Below are 22,974 nucleotides of genomic sequence, written 5' to 3'. Positions count from 1 at the left end.
GCTGCTTCCCCCCACACACACTAGGTGTCCTCTTTTTTGGTTTCCCAAATATGGTCACTCTATGATAGAATAAACAGACAAACAATGAAAACAAACCTGTAACCCAATACTGGATGGCATTAATGCCCCACTCCCAAGATGTTTTTGATAGTGAATCAGCAGGGGTCTCGCTCCATTACTTCATAGACTCCAAGCTGGATTGAGGCCTAGCCCTGGGGTCTTCCCCACTGGAGACCGCAGGACTAGGCAGACCCCAGGAGTAGTGAGCCTGTGAACACCTGCCAGGCTTGCAGTCCCTTTTTATCTTATTTCTTTTTAATTGAAAAATAATAATTAAAAAGAAATGCCTGGGAGGCAGGCATGGTGCAAGACAAAGTGCTGCCTTCCAACACCAGTGATATTTAGGTTCAAAAGAGAGGTTTTGTGAGCTCAGACCTTTCCTCTGCCTTGTAATTTGGTTCTTGGGCAAATTACTTTTGTTTTAGTCTCACCAATTGCCTTCTGAAAAAAAACAGGGTTTTGTGACCAGCCACTCCCAGCATGGCAGCCATTTTATGAATGGGCAAGCCACTACCACTGATCACATGGGAGGTATTTTGTGAGAGCACCTGCAGCACTCTCAAAATTCATAGGGGTGCACAAGGGGTGTGCCCAGGGCTAAGCATGTACCCTGCCTTCAGTGATGAGGCCTGTCTTAGGCTCCACAGAGGCTTGCTTTGGCTAGGTGTGTTGAGCTCAGACCACTTTTAAAGCAACACCCATCTTCCCTGTGAGCTCTCCCAGAGCACACAGGATGATTGGTTTCATTGTGTGTATTTTTATTATGCACATCGCCCTGAGAGCTTTGGCTGTAGGGCAACTCGTACTAGCATGAGCCAGCAAACAAATCTCACAGCACTTCCTCCTGTGATTTGGAACTTATACCTACTACCATTGTCTTACTGCTGGAGCTCATTCATTCAACGTCAAAACCCTTCAGGCCTTTGCTGAGTGCCATGCAGGGGCATCGGCTAGCCAGAGCAGAACAGGCCCATTGTCTGTCTTCCTTCTGCCTCATCCAAAGGATAGTGTATGATGATTTAGCTACTGAATTGTGCATGAAGAATTCACACGACAGTCAGACATTACATGATGCAGAGGAGAGGAGGACGTATCAGTGGCTTGTGCTTCCAGTCCTCTCAGCTTCAATGTAGTGGGTGCCTGTCCCCTCTTCCACGTCTCACGGGCAAGCAGGGAGAACGTTTAGCTTTCAAAATATGCTGAAGATGCCAATGCTCACCCTACCCACATGCAGTCCTTTCCATACATGTTTTGCTTTTTTGTTCAACGTTGGACTGACTCCAATAAAGGCCAAACTAGATGTGACATTTGTCACATAGCTTGGCGCTGAGTCGCTGATTTTTGTTTTAAAAATAGCTGGAAGGGATGGGGAGAAGCTGGATCAGGGCTGTGGCATGAAGGATAGGGGGCTTTAACCTTTCGCCCTGGCCCTAGTCCTGATTAGAATCACACATGCGCACACGCCCAGTTGCACCTGCTGTTCATAATGGGACGAAAGCTCTCATTGGCACTGATGGGATTGTTCTGCCCATTGCAAACATCAAGTCTCCATGCTGGCTTTTCTTTCTTTTCTTTTCTTTTTTTAAACAAATCAGGTATACTGTGGCCATAGCTAGACCTGAGGTTTATCCCAGGATCATCACGGGTTCGTCCCTGCCTGAGCACAGGATGCCCTGTGTGGCACTTAGATGAACAGGTTTGACCCCAGGACAATCCTGGGATGAACCTTAGGCCTAGCTACGGCCTGTGTCATGCTACATGACAAATGTCACTTCAAATTTGGACCTGTAGTTCTCCAGATTTTTGTAAGAAACTGATATTCGACATTCAATCTGGCCAAAAATGCTCTCTCCCGAGAGTTTTTGTCATTCCCCAAGTATGCATTGATCATTTGACATTGGTTCTCTGGATGGTTCTGCTTTTTAAAATAATAGTAATAATAATAATACAGTCAGGCAAACACTTGTCATGAGTCTCCTGGTATTTTCATTGGTGACCCTTTCATATGACTATCTGTCACCACATGACTGCTTTTCTAAGTTAATGGGTTTGTTCCAAACTTGAGTCATGTTTATAATAGACCCTTTGGAATCAATGTGGCTTAACTTAGTCCCGTTGATTTCAATGGGCCTATTCTAGGTGCTACGAACTCTGGATCTGACCTACTGTTTTTAATAGGTAGACTTAAAAAATAATTATAGTTTCTTTCAGTATTGTTTTGGCTATGTCTCACTGTTTAAATATAAGATTGCAAACATTGCTTCATTGGCTTAATGTTACAGCACTCCATCTACCAGAGAGGTTCTCTTCATAAAGAGAGAAATTCAGTGTTTTGGACTAGAGGATGCCTTATTAATATCCATATGTTGTTGACACATTTTATACTACATTTTACTCCTCCTCATGGTACTGCTCATGAAATTCCACATTTGAACACCATTCTCCACATGTGCCAACATTGTCATTGAGCAAAAAACCATGATTTGGTTGCACAATCTATAGAATCAGTTGCACATCAGGCGCATAAGAGATCACTGTGATTTATACTCTTTGCCAGTGAAATTGTAAAGTATAATGTTACCTTCCCAGATGCCCTGGGAATGGACAAGCTAAAAAGGTAGATAGATGGCATGTAACCTTCAATTAGCTGCTTAGGGGGTCACCCTCTCCCTTTCTATTTCTGGCCAGCTCATTGGTTAAACACACTGAATTGCTATTGTTATAAACACTTAAATCTGCTTATGCACTAGATATGTATGTCAAAGGTGCAAATCCCTTTGTTTAAAAGAAGAGGAGGAGGAGCTATCCAGTGTGGATGACCTTTCTATAATTATAGTTAGGTATGCAAGTAACCACAACAAATGCTCTGAAAATAAACTGTTTTCTTTGCTGTTGTTTTTGCAGTTTTATCTTCAATATATCCACGAATAAGCCTTTAAAACTTGCTGTGAATCTCACATCATATCTCAAAAGCTCTTTGCCACCTCCCTACTGAAGTCTGAAATGTGTATCTATCTTACATGTATGGTGCATATCACTATAGGTTTTAATAGGTTTAGCAGTCATTCCCCTCTGCCCAAAGAAGATGGACGGTTTTACTTCTATGGGCTGGGCTAAGTCAATTCGTAGCACCCCCACCTTCGTTTGGGGGGGGAAGCATGACACTTAAGCTAGTGTGACCAACTGTCAGGATTTCCCCGGATTTGTCCTGGTTTTTGTTCTTTCCATGGTGTCAGGGGGGATTTTCTATAATTTTCAATAATGTCCTGGAATGACACACCTCCCTCTTTAAGGTTGCCATTAGAATGGCAGGAGGGAATGATATGCTTTCTTGAGGCACATCATTCCCCCACCCCGAGCTCCAATTGAGGTCTTAAAGGGGAAAGTGGGTCATTCGTGGACATTAAAGAAAAGGCCCCAATTGGAGTGGATGGTGGTGGTGCAGAATGAAATCCTTTCCCCTCCTCCACTCCAATCGGGTTCTTTAAGGTGGCGGGGGAATAAAGTACTTTCTGCAGGACTCAGAAAGCTGCTTCCCCACACACACACTAGGTGTCCTCTTTTTTGGTTTCCCAAATATGGTCACCCTACTTAAGCTAATATAAAACCCTAAGAGTTTGTAGTATAGAGATACCTATTCTGTTGACATTCCTTCCCTGAAGATCAATAGTAAATGTTATGCATGTCAAGTGTAATTAGATCACAAAAGGTACATGTAATTAGGGATTTGGTGGGATTTACTTCTAATGTGATTTTTTTTCTCCCTGGCCAGCTCCATATACTATTCATAGATTATCTCAGCCTTGAGATAATTCCATTGATGTCTCTTGGCCTATGTCTGAATGCCTTTATTTTTGAGAAACAATCCAAGGTCTATTACAGTCAATGGGAACTTTTACCATTAATTTCACTGGAACCAGGCATTTCACCTTCAGCTTTTAGAAAATTCTATTACAGTGCTAGCACAGTCCTGCTGATTTGAATGAAGCTCTGAGGTTGCAAGTGCTTATTAGAGCTCACCTTTCTACATAGAACTAATTGTAATGGCCTTTGTTTGGGACATGCACTTCGTTAAACCATGCAAAATGCATGCACAAAGGGGCAGTTTTCATAACTGCCAAAAAGTTGCTGTTTTCCAATACAGGATATACCCATTTATCCTGGAGGACTTCCATATCATTCAGATAATTAGAAGCTTGGATAAATGGGAATGCAAGTCAAATAAGGTTACTTTTACACTACTCTATGCCATTGAACACACAGAATAAATTTGTATAACTCAGCGCTTCAGTATAAATGAGGTTTGACTAACAGGGTTCTATTGAGTATATAGTGGCTTCTAGTTTTCCCCAGTGTTAACTTTCTTACATGTTCTTCCCTCCTCCATTAATTACAATAAGCTTTGTTAGTGTCATCAACCAAACAGAGATGATGGGTTGGAATATTGCCACTGCAAAGATCATTAATACTACAGACACTAAAGCACAGCACACACGGTCTGAAAATACCTCCATCTGTTGAATTTGTCTTATTAAGAGCTGCACAACAAAGAAATGGAAACAATTGATGAATATACTCACTTTTAAAAAAAGTGTGTATTCTTAAAGAAAGTTACATTTCTTACTACCATCATGTTCAGTCTTAAATCCAGTGCTTAACTTTGAAAGAAGTCTATGTTAAAACAGGAGCTTTGAATTCATAAGCATGGATGCTGTGGATATTTGCAAAGCTGAAGTGTTGATTCAAACCTTATTATCTATTGTGAACATTGATCCAATAAGCGAATATTTCAAACATCAGATTCATGAAGATACAGAAAGTGAGTTTTGCATTCCTATAGAGGAAAATCATAGGTAATGAAGAGACCGAAATAACCTTGGGCAGCTTCCAGCTATGTCCTTCCAACAGCACAAATGACGTTGCACTGGCGGAAACCCGGACCCAAGCTCTGCGCAAGAGGAGAATCCAACTACAGTCACGGTGGCACAAGTGGTTGTGCAATCCATTGTGCAACCTGTTGCACATTCTGCTTGAGACCAGGTGTGCAAGTGTAACGAGCAACAGCTTGTGCAACTGAAAGATTCAACAGAACTCTACTAGTGCTGTTTGAGTTTGTGGACTGACACCATTGGACACTGCCCCTTGATGCTTATGTTTCATCAGATACTGAAGATCAAATAGTAGCAGAACATTAATAGAAATGTTATAAAGTCTGTCAAAAGGATAATCTCAGCTGTTGAACTTAGGGCATATGTTTCTTTTCAGATTGTATTTAAACATGTTCTAACGACTTTCAAGGGGTGCAGATTGTCTGCAGGCCTATACACACTTACCTGGGAGTAAGTCCCATTGAATTCAGTGGGGATTACTTCTGAGGATAGGAAGTGCATAGGATTGCACTGTACATTTATTAATATTGTATTTTCAATACCAGGAAGGGGGAGAGTCTTTTGCTGCTCTGCCTCCAGTACCACAATGTCTTGGGCTGGCCCTGCACTCACTTATCAATCTACGCTTCTCTTTCTCTTTATTGTTTCTCATTGGATCACTAAGGTGAGGTCATTCGACAATACAGAGGCCATTACATAGAAAGACATAGAAGGTCCTCCTTCAAATCACCGTAACGCGTACCTCCACTAAATGCAGCACTACTAGGACACCCTTCTCCTATGACCTTAGTGAATGGGCTGGTCTATTCACTGAGGCCCTCTCTCAGATAGCCTGGCCCCAAGCTGTTTAGGCCTTTATAAGTAAGCAAAAACAACACCCTCAACTCAGTAGCTAATACTGAGTTTGAGATTGCGGATGGGGCAAATAAAATCCTTGAACATCCCTACTCCCAAATAGTTTGCCCAGACAGCCACAGCCCCATCCCTGATCAGTACAGACCCTATGTAGTTAGCAGATGTCGGACATACCAAGAACTCATCAAAAAACTATCCTTGCACTATGCTGGTTTATTTTTACCCATCACCGTGGTATCCCACCCTTCCTCCAAGATCAGGGTGGTTATCCCATTGCATACACACCACAATAATGTATGGTAAGTTAGTCAGAGACAAAGAGAGAGAGAGAGAGAGAGAGAGAGAGAGAGAGAGAGAAGTGGGGGGCTTTGCTGAGGCAGCTTAATGAGCAGGAATTATTCAGACAGCCAAACTAAACATTTTGCTAACATCCAATGGAACATTTCTTTTCTTTTCTTTTTAACCCCCCCCCCGCAAAAAAACAACAACCCAGGTCTTTTAAAACCATCCTGAACAACCCAGCAACAAACCATGGATTCTCAAGGTGGGTTGTTCAAGAAACATAAGCCACATTGCATAGCTAACAAGCCACCCTGCAGACAATGTTCTTGGTTCAGACAACACGCATACTCAGCTACTGAGTATGGGTTAGCATGTTGTGCAAACCCAGTCTATGAATCTAAGATTCAAGATAAGACTAAATAAATGTCCCTTGAAGATGGATTTTCATTTAAACAAGATCTAAGTTGACACTTTTAAAATGTACATACTCGAAATTGAATCAAGAGATAAAAATCGCCTCTCTGGGAACTGCTAAAACAATATTCCTTTCCTCACAAGTGAGAAGTAGAAGAGGAAAAGGTGTCATGAGCATTTACACAGTGCTCAACATGGACCCATATATCTACCCCACCCCACAAGACAACAATTAGGAAGTTCCATTGCTTAATACCTTACTTTAGTGCATGAGGTTTAGTGCATGAAGGCCCACTTATAAATAGGAGAAAAGATACCAGTGTTTATTGCCTAAAAATTGCTGACTGCTCCTTTTATACATTACCTATCTGCCACCTCTGAAGTTGTTCTTGTGCCCTTCCCAGTTATATCTGACTCTCCAAACCATGAGATTATATAATGTGGATCACATAGTTATGTACCGTGCTAGTGACACCTGGCTCAATAGGGATGAAACACTAGTGTGGTAGTTCTTGCCCACTTGGTTGGAAGATCTAGAACAGCCTTCCCCAACCTGTTACCCTTCAGATCTGTTGGACTACAACTTCGACTACACTTCCTCTGGAGTGGCTCCAGAGCTGGTGGCAACCATGACACCCTGGGTAACACAAAAATGGCCTTCTTCTCCTGCACTTTTGTGAAGGAGTGTATCAGATGTTACCAGCATACACCTACCAAAAAGATCTTGGAACAGCCCTAACTTATATCCAGTGTGGAGCAATGGCATGAAAGGAATTCACAAATGTATGTTAGTGAAGATGGGGTTTTTTATACAGAATTCCACACACCCACACATCTGGTAGGGCCTTCTCAAAACAGACTTGCTGATTAGCTTTTGCTTCACTCATGGAATCAAAGATTCTTTTCGAACCTTCTACATTTCCTCTAACACAGGGGTGTTGAACCTCAGGACCGCAAGCCTGGGGGTGAAATACAGCCTCCTTGGGGGCTAAACCCTGCCTTCCAGGGCTCCTCTAGTGACTATGTCCCCCATCGCTTTCTCCTGTCCCCATCCCTTTCAATGGCCAATCATTTGGTTATTTCTTGGCTTTTGCAAGTTCTTCCCCATTCTAAATGGTTGAAAGGCTTAGTCGCTGACAGTAAGAGCATTAAGAAAAAACGTGCTGGTATTTTGGCCTGCCCACTTTTGCCTTCAGCATGGAATGCAGCCCTAAGAACTTATCTGGAATTGAATTCGACCCTCGGGCTGAAAGAGGTTGAACATCCCTGCTGTTACACGTGTTTCCAATCATGAATATCAGATCAAAAATGGAATCTACATTTGGACGTTTTGTGCATGTGGTTCACTCACTCACCTTCCACTTCCAGAATGACCAGCTTTGAGTAGGCTGTCCCAAGGCTATTCTTTGCCACACATCGATAATGACCACCGTCTTCTCTTTGAACATTATGAATCCTTAAGCTGCCCGATTCAAGGATAGCAATCCGAGTATTTTCCTGCCACAATAAATTTGGTCTCAGAGTGAGATGAGAGAGAATATGCTTTATGTCGGGAGTGAAGAGCTTTCAGACTAGGGGCCAATATGGGCCTGTTGTGCTGAGTACCCCCTCCCAACCACATCCCACCCCTGCAAAAGGCTTCTGCCAATTCCCTATTCAGGTATTCTAAATTAGAGGAGAGTAAACACACGGAAAGAGGAAGCCTGCTAGCTCCACCCCTTCTGTGATTGCTTTCATCGCCCTCCACTCATAAAGAGGAGATCCAGAGTAGCCCCATGGATCCAGGAGGATATCCTCTTCACAAAGTTATTCTCCCACGTGTAGAGGGTAATAAAAGTGATGAGGGAGGGGGCAGAGCTAGCGCGCCCCGCCTTTGCATGTTTCCTCTCCCCTAATTTAGAACGCCTGATTAGGGCTTACACTTGAAAAAGAACACCCAACTCACCTTTATAACATTTTCTCCTTTGATCCATGATACTGAAGGCTTGGGATTCCCCATTGTAGTGCATGGAAAAACAGCCTTTAATCCTTCAATTATTTTCACATTTGACGGTGGACGGGTTATTTTGGGTTCTGAAATTTAAAAAGGTCAAAAATGAGATGGCGGTTGCAATCACATATTAAAAAGTCACACAGCTGTATAATGGGACAACAGGACACTTTGTGCCAACAATACCCCTCCTTTCTTTCAACTCAGACAAGAAGAAAGGAAGCAATTTCCAATCACAGGTTGCCCCCAAACACCTATAATGCAGAGGGTGGGAAGTAATTTCAACTGGTAAAGAGGCCATTGAGAACCCTGAACTCTGCCCCACACGCAGCCCCCGGGGCCCAAGCATGGGGGGAGGGTACACTTTACCAGGCCCCAGTAATTTGAGGTGGGGTGGGGGGTAACTGAAATTGCAATTGCATTGCCATGACCGGGGGAAATGAACCTAAATTTTATGTCATGCTAAAGGATTTTTTAGGGAAATGCATTTCCTTGTATTTGTGTCCCTATTGACAAGCTCTTGTGAGATTTGCTAGAGCCAGTTAGAAGCCCTGTTAGAGCAGAACATGTAACATTGAAGACAGTGTATTGCTGGCTCAGCCATGTTCTGGTAGTTGCCTGAATACATGAAGGCTTAAAGTGGGTACTTGGATGGTGCTGTATATGCTGACTCCGCCCCCTAAGTGCACCACTCCCGCCCCCTCAGGGACTGTCTGAATGGAGGGTGGTGGGGGAGTGACACGCCTGGAGACATAGGGGGCACAGGCAGGATGTACAGCCCATGTCAGTACACACTTTAAACCCTCACGTATTTAGGCAAATGCCTGAACTGGACTTAGGGCTTATAGTTCGAGAGTCAGAGAGATTTGTGCTTCCCTATGTGACATGGTCTCTCAAGTACTACCAGTTCCGAAGTCCTTGAGCACAGACAGGAGAGAGGAAACAGGTGGTGAAAGGGACAAAACACTATAACTTTTAACTAATTGTATTATTGTATTTTATTTGCATGTTTCCTTGCATGATCCAAGTGGAGAGGTGGGTAAGAAATAAATTATCATCGTCATCATCATCATCATCATCATCATCATCATCATGTGTTGTTCCCTGCCTCGATCCAGAAGGAGAGGCGGGTAATAAATTATTATTATTATTATTATTATTATTATTATTATTATTATTATTATTATTGGTGTGCACGGACCCCCCGCTCCGCTTCTCTTCCAGAACTGCGATTTGAGGATTGGGCCGCTTCGCTCCGCCCCCGCTCCGCCTATGTCCGCTCCACTCCGCTGCGGAGCTCCGGATCTGGATCGGAGCTCCGTTTCCCCCCCATAGGCTTGCATTAAGCTAAAAAAGTATACAACTTTTTTTCTGTTAAAGTTAGAAACCTCAAGTTTGGCACCATGACACCTCATGGAGGTATACACACGCACACCAAGACTCAAGGCAATCCCATCATCCCCTGATTTTTGGGGAATTTATGAAAATCGGGTACCCCATTCACACCCCTTTCGATAGCTCCGTCAATTTGCACATTAGAAACCTCAAACTTGCCACCATGACAGTTTATCCAGGGATACACATGCACACCAAGACTCAAGGCAGTCCCATCATCCCCTGATTTTTGAGGAATTTATGAAAATCGGGCACCCCATTCACACCCCTTTTGATAGCTCCGTCAATGTGCACGTTAAAAACCTCAAACTTGCCACCATGATAGCTTATCAAGGGATACACATGCATGCCCAGACTCAAGGCAGTCCCATCATCCCCTGATTTTGGGGGAATTTATGAAAATCGGGCACCCCATTTGCAGACGTGGACTGTTCTCTGACATTTGGACAGATAAAAAAAGGGAAGTGGGCACACTCACAGATGCCATCTAGACCCACAATCATGCCAAGGTACAAGGCAATCCCATCATCCCCTGATTTTTGGCGGGGCTTAAACCTGCAGACAGCTCAATGGGGCCATTTCAAAGGAAATCCCAACATGCCATGAATTGGGGAGTAGAGATCAACCTAAATGAATCTTCTTCCACACTTGAAAAATGGATTTGGAACTTCCAAAACACTAAGTGAGCGCAGGAAAGACTTCTCCCCTGAGTCAAAGCCAGACACAAACCATCCCTGCGAGGCGGGCAGGGGAGGAGGGAGGGAAGGCAGGCAGGCAGCAGACATTTCCGGGGGCATAAGGAAGTGAGCCAAGGATAAGCCAGTAATGCATATAAAATGGAATAAATAAATAAATAAATAAACAAAGGAGGGGTGGAATTAAAAGCAGCAGTGTTGCTGAATAAACAACAAGAAGAACTTTTTTTAAAAAGGCTATATCTGTCTTTTACCAGTAATGGGGGGTGCCCAAAGGGACATGCCCAAAGGGGGAATCATCTGCCAATTTGACTGGTCCTGTCTAGGTACCAGTCTTTTAAGAAGCAAACACTCACTTCAACTCATGATAGGCATTGCTCCACCGGGTTACTCTCTTTGGAGGGCTCTGATGGCCTTCCAAATACAGGAGAGAGTGAGGGCACGTCCACATGCCCTAGGGGAGCTCATCCCCTTGCACCACATCTATTCAGTTGTTCCCCAAAGTTAGTGTGGGTAGCAGTGCTGTGTTTCTATCTCTTATTATTGGCTTAGTATATGATTTCAGGTTGTGTTTGTGCATTTGGTGGGGCTACTGTTTTAAAAAACACTGGGAAAAGTCCGTTCAGACTAAGAAAGAGAAGTTCCCAGAATCCCAAGTTACCCATTTTGCCTATCCCCTCCTCAAACTTTGGGATCATGTGATCATGACCGGGAGTTGACTCTGCCCCTCAGCAATCGAAAAGGTAATCTTTTTCCCGCCTTTACTCTACTTTTTAAAAAATTCTAGCAAGCGAACTGCAGCACGCAGAGAGCTGAGAGTAGGCTCAAAATGACCCCCAGCCACGACTCTCCAAGCACAAGAAGTTTCAGAAAGATAGCTTCAAAAACAACAGTTATCCCCTTTTCTTTTCCGCAATGCAATCCTATGGGCGAAATGTTTCAAAATGGTGATCAGATCGGTCCGCGGAAAGAGAAGCGCTCTGAAAATGGGCGCTTCTCTTTGCCTTGCTTCTAGGGGTCCCCGGTCCACTTCTACTCCGCCTCTGGGCAAGGCGGACCAGGCCAATTCGCTTCTGCTTCTACGCTTCTAATCGGAGTGGAGCACATCCCTAATTATTATTATTCAGAGACATTGATCACTTGGTAAAACTTGGTCACAGGTAATGTGGTCATTTCCCTATACATTTATGTATTCTTTGCTTCAATTTGATATGTCTTTGCCTCTATAATCATAGTGAGGCCCGAAACAGACAGTACTTTAAATGTATGTCTAGCAGCACAGCAATGTCTTCTTTTCATTATTATTTTTTAAAAACTCTAAAATAAGTGCAGGGGACCTGAACTGAATCTTAAAAACCCACCTACTTCACCATCACCACCGTACAAATTGCAGGGGTGGGGTGATTCTAAAGTAAAAATGAAAAAGAGCCATAGTTGCTAGACACGTTAAAAGGAATTTCTGTTTTGGCCCTAAGGGGTCTACAATGGCAACTGACACCCGACTTCACAAATACTGATACTGCAGTATTACTAGGAAGTAATTTCCTCTAGCTGGATTTTTAAAAGGGGATTCCAGTCTTGCTCTGAAGCACCCTGCCTGGGTCAGTTTTACCAGACATGAGACATTTTGCTGTAATCTCTCAAAGGCCTCATTAATGGTGCTATCAAGACCTTAATGTCATATCTAATTTATTTCTAATGGCAAGTACCCAAGACTGCTGATTGAAATGCAGTTATCTGTCCTCCAAGTCTGATGTTTGTATCTACCCTATTTCTTTGATTCTAAGACGCACTTTTACCCCCATATAAACATCTCTAAAAATGGGGTGCGTCTTAGAATCGTGGGTGTGTCTTAGGGTTTTTTTTTCTGTTGGTGGTACTGAAATTAGTGTGCGTCTTACGATCGATGGCGTCTTACAATCGAAGAAATACGGTAATGACTTGTGCAGAAGTTTCAGGGCCCAATGTTATTCTTTGACTGTTAAATCAGCAGGACTATTGCACAGTACATTGTTTGGAAGTTGCAATATCATTTGTATTAAGCAGGCTATCAGATCCTATTGCCTATTTGGAAATTTTCAAACATGAGAAAGACAAATTATGGCAACCGTTACTATCAAGATCTTCCTCCAGCTAGTGTTGTCCACAGAACAGATTTCTTTCTGTTGGTGTCAGATAAGTTTCCTGTATCAAATCTACCTGAAGAAGTTGAAATGGGAGGTTCTTTGTTTCATCTCAATAAACACAGCTACAGAAATATTAGATCTGTAGCTTAGGTGTGCACTTGGATCCAATGCTGTCTCTGGATCTAGAGGTGGCAAAGAGTATGTTGCATAATATAGGGTGGCCCATATAAAAAGGAAGACGGGGTCCTGTATCTTTAGGGAAAGGAAGGAAAGGAACCTCTCATGCAAGCACTGAGTCATTACTGACTCTTGGAGAGACGCCAGCTTTCGCTGACGTTTTCTTGGCAGACCTTATAGCGGGGTGGTTTGCCGTTGCCTTCCCCGGCCATTATTACCTTTCCCCCAGCTAACTGGGTACTCATTTTACCGACCTCAGGAGGATGGAAGGCTGAGCCGACCCGAGCCGGCTGCCTGAAACCAGCTTCCGCTGGGATCGAACTCAGGCCGTGGGGAGAGTTTCAGCTGCAGAAACTGCTGCTTTACTGCTCTGCGCCACATGAGGCCTCTGTATCTTTAACAGTTGTATAAAAAAGGGAATTTCAGCAGGGGTTATTTGTATGCATGCAGCACCTGGTGAAATTCCCTCTTCATCAGAACAGTTAAAGCTGCAGGAGCCCTGCCCTCTTTTGTACCAAAATAAAAGTTCTGAAGAGGGTTCACAATCTACAGTGAATTCTTCACTCACTCTGCAAGTCACTCTCGCAGTTTAGAATCCCAAGTTCACATAAAAGTACATATTGAAGTGGAGGGTCATGTTCCCCCTCCCCCCACCACTCACACATAGAGTTTTGTGAAGATGATTATGCTAAAGGATAATAAAGGGAAACTAATCTATATTAATTTATCTTGATTATATGTCCCCAAACCTGTAATTTCATGAGATAATTGGAGCATCGGAAAGCAAGAAAAAGCCCTGCTCCAAACCATATAGCCATTGCGGTGTAGTGGTTTGAGTGTTGGACTGGGACTCAAGAGATCCAGAGTCCAGTCCCCAGTCAGCCATGAAGCTCAATGGGTGAGTTTGGACCAGTCACTGACTCTCAGCCTAATCTACCTCACAGGGTTGTTGTGAAGGTAAAATAGAGATCTTGGGGCTGTCTATACCCAGGGAAAGCCCTGCAGTGGCTGTGGATCTGCACCATGTGGGTTAGACGATGCAGGCGCAGCTTTACAGCCACTGCTGAGCTTCCCCGCAACACTGCATTTTGAATTAGTCAGGGATTTACCCCAACTTTGTCAAACGGAAAGACATCAACATGGTACTGTGTAACGTCGCTCCACGGCCAATCCAGGGTCAACCTGGGGGTGGAGTCTGGTGGAAGGTGACCAGTGATTGGTTGCCTTCCACCAGGAAGAGGGCGGAGGTGGCTCTGGGATCTGGATGGCCACCGAGAAGCCCCACATTCCCTCTTCGGCATCGGGATTACCCAATGCCACCCCGGGAGAGAGAAAGCGCCAGCTTGAAGAGGGAGGCAGCGCCAACCCAGCGCTGCGAAAACAGCCCCAAGAGAACCATCTAAGCTGTCTTCGGCTCCTTGCCAAATGAAAGCGGGGAAATAAATGTAATAATAAATAAGTATATGTACCCAGAGAGGGCAGGAGCCTGAAACTTGTAATACTACGAAACTCAAGGCTAAGAAAATACTGTCTAGTTTTCTTTTTTTGCATGAACTGAGCTTTAGTCCAGTACAATGCACATATACTTACTCATTTTCACCTGTAGTGCCCCACAGCTTTCTGCTGATGATCCCACTCCGTTGTTTGCAGTGCAGCAGTACACCCCGTCATCGCTATCCTCCACGCTCAGAATGGTTAGGAGCTGTCCGTTTTCCCGTATGCTATACCGTGTGTCAAAGAGTCTGAAAACACGTTGGAACACGTTAAACGGAGATTCTAAAAATTGAACATTCTAAACCTGAGCTCCTTTGAAGCTATTGACTAGACCAGGGGTTCTCATACTTTGGGCCAGTCGCTGATTCTCCCACACAGGGCTGTTGTGAGGATAAAATAGAGCTATTGACTAGACCAGGAGTTCTCAAACTTTCTACCACCAGGGCCTGCATTAGAAAGTTGGAAATGACTTAGGGTCACAAAATGGTGGCAGTGTACACCTGTCAAAGTAATGTGTGAAGAGGTTGTATGGCAGGGGTGGTGAAGCTTTTTCAGCCAGACAGCTGCATTCCACTAGTGGAAGGGGGAAGGGGGTGGAGCTAAAACACCAAAAACACCAGCCTAAAACCTCTTACTGCTTGTAAATAAGCCTCAGAGGCATTTCAACCATTTAAAATGGTGTGTGGGGGTGAGTAGGTGTGTGATGCAAAAGCTGTAAAAACCACCCAACGATTGGTGATTAGGAGGATGTAGCCAAGAAAAGGGGTGTGTCCATCTTGGAACCCCAAAGGGTCATCTTGTGACTCCAGGAGAGCCGGATTTGGCCCATGGGCCTGAGGTTCCCCATCCCTGCTGTACTGCACACTGCGCCAGTGAATAAAGACTTAGGATGGGGTGTAAAAATAACTGGTGGCCAAATAGCTCTAGAGTCAGATATTGCTAGCTCATTTCTTAAGAGACCAATACCCTGTCCCTCTTTTGCACACATAATTCTTACCTGATCGGAATGTTATTACGTGTCCAGGTAACCTCTGCCTGGGGGAAAGATTGTACTACACACATGAAGGTGGCTGCCTCTTCAACTAGGGCATCCACTGTTTCGAGAGGAGTGGTGATCATGGGTGCTGCAGAAAGAAAGAAAAAACAAGAGACAACAAAGATAGCATGAGAAAATTAGTCTTCTCCATGATAGAATCTTGAGCTTAGTTAAACGAACTCCTGCCTTTTATCCAGAAAACGGACCCCTGAGGCACTTAGCAATTTATATCACAATTTAGAAGCCAAAAGCAATGACAGTCAACTGAAAATAATAAAGATTAGGAACAAGTAAAAGCATTAGAAAGTGAGTGTCATGCAGGCATCTTGTGATTGAACAGGAAAGGTGTTGTAAAGTGCCAAACTTATATATTGGAAATGTTCAGAGCTGGACCTTATCATATCTTAAGTGCAGGAGGGTGGATCTCATGTGGAAGAAGATACTTCCTGAAGTCGCCTAGGCCCAAGACAGTTAAGGCTTTAAAGATAAGCTCCCAGTCCTCAAGTCCCCCCAGCCTTTCATACCATCACTCCTCCTCTCTTTTTTGCAGTAGCTGCTCACTCTCATCTGGGGTTCTCTAGCTTTGACCTGTGTTGTTTGCTTTTGCGGTGGGCTGGCTGCTGTGATCTGGGCTATGGAGGTTGTTTTGGGACTGGGGACTCAGGAGACCTGCCATTCGTCAGGTATAAGGCAGCTACGGAGCAAGAGATGAGTGCAGGAGCACTCAGCCAATTAGTTGTGGTGAAGGAGTCCAAGAGGCGAAGAGAAACGGGATAGGTTCACTGCGGTGGTGCACGACAGTGTATGAGGCGATTGCTGTGAAATGTAACGTGTGGGTACGAAATGCAGCCATGTGGACCTGTGCTGGGAAATTCTATAGTCAAGCAGAGTACTCCTTCAGTAATTAAAAAAGATCCATCCCTATCGAAGGACTAATTGAGTCTGTCAAAACGTACTTGCCTGTTGACTTGGGCCGGATCTACACTACTGTTATAAAGCGCTTTAAAGCAATAGTGTAGATCCGGCCTTGGTGACTTACTGGCTGGGCCTTTCTTAGACAACATGGACGGGGATTGGGAGGAGAAGCCTAAAAAAGGCCTCCAGCTGAGTCTGGTGCACGGCATTGCTGCTTGACTGGGGGGCAGTATAAGAAGCCCCCCCCCATGGCCCAGGAAAGGCCCCCAAGTTGCCTCAGTGGCAGTGCCTGCAACCAATCCTGTTCAAATAAATAGGGTTGATCACTGGTTTAGTGTAGTGGTACAGCAAGGCCTTGAAGAACTGTGAGTACATTTGTATCCTGTCCTGAAATTATGATTGATGGAGATCAAGGGGGCACCTCCTATGAATTCTTTTCCCTCTGCATGCAGCTCTTGGCACACAAAGGCATAACTTGAACAATTCTCTCAACATATGTCTGCCAAAGACATCCATCCAGTGCTTGGTGTACCAGATATTGTTGACAGCTGTGTTTGGCACGTTCCTTACAGCATGCCACTGGGAAATGCTGCAAGTGGTGAGCAGAATCCCCCGACAGAATGCTATAACATTGCCCTGCCCATAGATCAGTTCCAACACGGACATCATTACAAAAATGGAGTGAGGTGAGCTTATGCTAAGGGTCAAAAAACCTGACTCTCGAAGAGATCTTGTGATGGAAATCAGGGATGGCCAGACAGAAGCTCATGGCTGCATCCAGCTTCCTGGCAAACCCTTAAATTCCATAGCTTCACAGTAGCTGCTTGTCTCACACCAGGGGTGCAGAACCTCAATCCTAGGGGCCAAATCCAGCCCTCCTGAGGTCCCCAGATGCCCGCAGCCCTTCCTCTGACCCCCACCTCCTTTCCTTCAATTACCCAATGTTTGGTGATTTCTCAGGTTTTGTGCCATTTTTCCCCATTCAAAAAGGTTGAAATGCCTCTTCTAAGGCTTAGTTACAGGCAGTAAGAGCTTTAAGCTAAAAGACACTGGTATTCCTGGCCCTGTGCCTTTGGCCCCACCCACCACTGGAAGGTTGTGCCTAAAAGCTGCTCCGAAATTGAATCCAGTCCTCAGGCTGGAAGAAGTTCTGCACCCTTTCTTTACATTCTCGATGTGGATCTGAGTCTGTGACTTTTATTGCTGGAGATCCCACTCGTGATGGGATGCTTTCCATATTCTTACTATATGGAGTTGCACAGGCCATGTAATGTTGTATACTCCAAAGTACAGAAGCCAAACACATAAAGCGAGAATGCAGCAAATTATATGATTGCAAAGTCTTAACTTTCAGATTTATACGTCAGGTGTTTGGCTGCAGGTTCTCTTTGTTACAAAAGTTGTGGCCAAACTTCATAATGACCCAGTTCATAATTTTAAGGTATTCTTTTATTGTTTTAATCCATTTTAATTGTGCAAGCTGCCTTTAGTGGTATTTTTTTTCAAATAACAACAACAACAACCATGCTAATCTGAACCAGGTTGTTCCCCATCCTTGACAATTCTTCTCGGTCTTGGATTGTACTCTGAGCCAGAGAAGAACTCCTGCCTCCTATTGCCCCCTTCACTTTGCACTCACTCATTTATAGAATGGCAGGGAAAGAGAGAGACCTCTTCTCCCTCTGCCACCACCAAAAAGGAGAGGCAGAAGAGAACGAGACCTTCTTCTCTGCCCCCCTCCCCCCGTCACTACCAAAGCATCAACATTAGCTGCCTATACCACAGCAGCAACCAGAGGAAAGGTGTTTGGGGGAGTTACCAAGAGTCTAGAGGTAGGAATTTGGGTGCTGCTTTATTCCTGATGGCATCATTAGATGTGTGCTGGGGTCCACATTGCTTTTAGAAATGCACTTGGAATTAAGGGGGCTATGTCCTGATTTGTTTACTTTGGGGGACATAGCTTGGTTTGCTGAGCCTCATTCTGAATAGCGGAGGGTGTGTAGGTGTTGCCCATCAGGTTTTCTGCCATGTGAAACATCTTGTGGTGGGAGGAGGACCCTTGGGATCAAGTATTCTCCCACCGAAGCTCATAATATCTGTAAATGCGGCACAAGGCATTCTTCTCCTCAGCTTGTTTACATCTTAAAAGCCTCGTGTGACACATGATGATTAACATATGCTTTTACATGATTTTGCTTTCTCAGTGAAAGAATTTAGTGTGAGTGTTTCTTGGAGGGATGCTTCCTCCTTTATCCCTCCTTTAGGCAGAAAAAATAAATGAACGCCATCCATTTTATTCTTCATTTGCAACGAAGAGCTTGTGGCACCAGCTTTTGTGGGCCTGGAAGCTAACTGGGAGCTAACATCTTGCACTTGTGACTCAGTCTATTTATCAAGCTGTTGACAGCACTACGCAGTTGAACTATTTACACAACCTTTAATTGACAGTATTTCAATTAACTTCATTCAAACACTCAGTTGGAATATTTTTTTTAAGTCTTCCTTCTGCCACATTTTTGAAACGCCATTTCAAAAATGAAACGCCATTTATATGCCAAACAGATAAAAATGTTGTTTGTATAACCAGTGATCCTCGTGGCCCAAGTCCATGTTACATGCACTTGCATGTCTCATTATTATTATTATTATTAGTAGTAGTAGTAGTAGTAGTAGTAGTATCCCGCCTTTTGCCCAATACTGGGCCTTTTTGTGGTGTAGTGTGTAGTGGCTAAAAGTGTTGGACTGGGAGTTGGAAGATCTGGCTTCTCGTCCCCACTCGGCCATGGAAACCCACTGGGTGACTTTGGGCCAGTCACAGACTCTCAGCCCAACCTACCTCACAGGGTTGTTGTTGTGAGGATAACATGGAGAGGAGGAGGAGGATTATGTACGCCGCCTTGGGTTGCCTGAAGGCAAAAGGCGGGATGTAAATATAATAAATAAATAATAAATAAATGTCTCTTTTACCCTGTGGTTTGGGATTTTTAATTGAAAAGCATCCTTCCACCCTGCAATCGAGTGCAGAAAATTTGCCTGGAGGAGGGGTGGCTCTAACCCTTTTCCTTTCTGCATTACAACTACTCAAAACTGCATTCTTCAAGCGGCTTTCCTGGCTCTGACGAGGGTGGATGGAAAAGAAAAATAGGGGCCTTGTGTTTCTCTCCCACGGCTATGAAAGTAATTTGGGGAGAAGTTGAATTGACGATTTCGTCCTCCCAATGTTGCCTTTATTTTAAAATCCCTAAATGTGTAGGTTGGCCACAATTATATCTGCTACACACCACCTTGAAATCAATTATAGTTAAAAGTGTTTAATTTTGTATGGCTTTTGCCCTACGTTGATATATTTGGAATCTTTAAATTCATGCGTAGGTATATGTAATAGATAATGCAGGTATAAGCCCCATTTAAATTAATTGGACTATGCCTTTCATAATTTTCAAAACTATAATAAATATTTGTATCTGTGTTTATAAAACATAAGAATATCTATCTATCTATCTGTCTGTCTAGGGAGAGGGGAATAATTCCATTTCCAGTTTCTGACACTTTTACTAGTACGTCTGTTCTGTCCTATTTCTGAATTATTGTTTTTTTAAAAAAAAAAAATCCACCCCAAAATTTACATTTCAATAAAAATCTACACACAAAATCACATTTCTCTCAAAATAAGCCTTTCTAAATGTACTTCCTCTCAAAGCTCATTTTTAAATGGATTTTGATGTTTTTAAAGAGCCAAAAACTACAACAAAGCATCTGGGAAATGCGAAAGCCAGTTGATAACTAAGGCTGTAGTCTTGTACCAACTTACCCAGGAGCAAATCCTACTGAAGCCAAAGGGACATACTTCTCAGTAGACATGAAGAGGATTTCCCTGTAAGGCTGCAGTGCTAGGCAGCTTTACCTGGGGAGTACATCAGACTGAACATAGTGGGACTTACTTCAGAGTAAACATGCATAGGTTTGCGCTATACAATTCTGATATGCACATTAGTCCAGGAGATACGACTCACATCAGTTTGTATTGGAATTGGCAAAGACTAAATTCCTCAAGCGTGATTAACTTAAGTATCATTGATTTCAGTGGGTCTTCTTTACTTGTGATTAAGTCAATATCCAACCCTATCTATCGATGTAGAATACCTCCAAACAGGCAGTCTACTCATATGTATGTTTACTTGGCTGTCTCTCTGGTTTTGACAAACAAGCACTCTCAGGACTGCTGAATAAATGATATTTTACAGTACAGTGCAGTAAAAACAGTTTCCACCTTATCACTACTGCTTGACACGAAATATAGGCTAAACAGTCTTCCCACGCAAGCGGTGCAGAGGAATTCCTTCACCCATCAGAGCACAACTTACGGTGATTTGTAAATACCAACAGGGCATGGCTCTTTCATAGTTTAGGCAATCCCCGATGCAGTCACAGGAGAAAGGAGTTCATTCATACGGATCTCAGCCGGCAGCTTTTATATTTGTGCCATTGCCTGGGTCACCCTCAGACTGCAGAGTAAACATACCACCAGTGGCAAACCAAAGAGAAGATGTACGTTATTTGCACCAACCTTTGGGGAGTTTCTCAGCCAAGCTGAAAGCAGCCAGAGTGAAGATCTGTACAAGTGGAATGTTGAGCGAATCTTTCATGATTAATCCGGTCCGGGATGGGGTGGGGGTGGGGGTGGGGGGTAGAAAAGGACTTTTTTTTAGTCAAAGACAAGCATATTCCTCCTTTGCTGCTGAATTTTCACAGCATGGTTCATTGCAAAGTTCTTCTCAGCCACTGGCTCTGTGGGTTCTAAGTATAATCAGGAATTCTCCGACTTGGCTGTGGTGATGGACGGGACCAGCTGGTGTGTTTCCACTTAGGTCAGTATCAAAAACATGGGGGCTCATGAAACAAGAGAGGACAAATCCCTTTTGAATTCCTTTTAAGCAAACAGTGAGGAGCACAATGCCTCCGTGCCTTTCTAAAATAATCGCTTGGCCTGGTACAATAGAAGGTGTTAGGCTTTATCACACCAGTGTTATACTGTGCAATCACTGCAAATTGCGTGCAAAGGACTCCGAAGTTTTCCAGCTTATAATCTGCTTTTATTGTGAAGTACTCCCATGCATCCTGCTTTAATTGCGCTTCTTAACCAAAAGAAGTGCAATATTTTGCTACTAGTTTTTGAGCGTATCATTTGTTGTTTTCCGAGCGGCCACTGGGGCGCAGGAGCAGGACTTGAAGAAAAATTAAACAAATGCTTACATCTGCATAAGCTTTAAAGATAAAGACATCAAAATTGGCACAGTAATAGATATTAGGGAGAGCTTTAAGCATACCAAGTTTGAATCGGATTGGGTCATCCGTTGATTTTTTAAAGGATTTTTTTACATTTCCCCCCTTAAACCCATTTCCTGGTATGCAAAGGATCTAGCCGCTCGGTAGCAACAACAACAACAACGGCAACAGCTTAGCGCTGTAGGGGATAATTCGAGGGAAACAGGTACGTGAAATGAAGCTCTGAGCCACGAGCAAATAAACTCTGTCCTTCACTGTAACGGAGTCTAGGGATGGGCGAATCTGTCCGGTTCACTTTTGCTCACATTCAAAATGTTAAAATCTCAAGTTCCTTTTCTCCCAAATGTGAAGCACTTTGCAAATTTTGGTAAATGCTTATCAAAAGCGAACAGAAACCAGCTGAATTCAAGTGGCCCAGCTATTTCCAGCATGGAAAGGACCATGATGTAGTTGCCTACCATATAACTGCAGTTAAAGATGAGGAGCCCATCAAGAAAAACAGCAACTATGGTGGCAACCCAAATTCAACACTAATGTGGGTGAACATGCAGGGATTCAAACCCAGACTTTTAAGAGCTGAGCATTCAAAGCCCTGAAACTGGATGAACAAATCTGTTGGTTTTAGTTTCTCCTGCATCCATTGCTTTTAATCTCAAGTTCTTTTTGTTCTAGATATGGAAACCATAGTAAATTTTGATAAATTCTGTTCACAACTATGCTGAAATTCTCACCCAACCGTCCATCAGTCCAAAATTCGATTTAAGTCAGCATTCTGGGAAGGCGACCACAGGCTTGCTATGAACATATGGTGCAGTCAATCATTGGTCTGTTTAGCCCAGTAGCATGACCTATTCCTGGCTGCCTTTCAGGGCAAAAGCCCTCACAAGGCGACTTACAACAATAAAATACATAAAAAACAATTAACATATTAAAAGCAATAAAAACATAAACACAATAAAATAGCAATTAAAAACAATAAAACCAGTGACAACAATGGCAATAGCAGCAGCAACAGTAGCCATATCATAAGGACATGGTAAAATAATATGTTTTCAAGCCTTCTTAAAAGCTTGCAAGGATGGTGCTTGATGGACTACCAGTGGGAGGTGTGTTTTTTTCCAAAGGTGTGGGGCCACTGCAGAGAAGGCTCTGTCATGATCGCCCACCTAATTGCTCTCACAGGTGGGCAAATGAGAATGGCTTCTCTTTCTGAACTTAAAGTGCAGACAGGCTGATATGGGTGAAGGCAGTCCTTCAAGTAACATGTGCCTTAGCTAGATGGGGCAAAATCCCTGTGCGATCCCCGGGATCATCCCTGTGTGTCCACATGACGCACAGGGGATCCCAGGATCAGGGAGGG

General features: G+C 43.6%; 1 protein-coding gene across 1 annotated transcript in view; it reads right to left on the bottom strand.

Annotated features, from left to right (window-relative positions):
• MUSK (muscle associated receptor tyrosine kinase) overlaps positions 1-21,115 on the bottom strand; it is a 71,484-nt gene extending 50,369 nt beyond the window's left edge. The window contains exons 1-5 of the mRNA XM_063129192.1: positions 20,896-21,115; positions 15,375-15,501; positions 14,474-14,625; positions 8,446-8,573; positions 7,856-7,997 (exon numbers count right to left, since the gene is read on the bottom strand). Coding sequence (XP_062985262.1) covers positions 7,856-7,997; positions 8,446-8,573; positions 14,474-14,625; positions 15,375-15,501; positions 20,896-20,974 — 628 coding nt within the window. The 5' untranslated portion in view covers positions 20,975-21,115. The remainder of the gene's footprint in view (positions 1-7,855; positions 7,998-8,445; positions 8,574-14,473; positions 14,626-15,374; positions 15,502-20,895) is intronic.
• Between the last annotated feature and the right edge of the window lie 1,859 nt (positions 21,116-22,974).

This window comes from Elgaria multicarinata, chromosome 6 (genome assembly GCF_023053635.1).
Source record: "Elgaria multicarinata webbii isolate HBS135686 ecotype San Diego chromosome 6, rElgMul1.1.pri, whole genome shotgun sequence".
Lineage (NCBI taxonomy): Eukaryota > Metazoa > Chordata > Lepidosauria > Squamata > Anguidae > Elgaria > Elgaria multicarinata.
The sequence above is the reverse complement of the archived record's forward strand: the minus strand, read 5'-3'. Positions and strand labels throughout refer to the sequence as shown.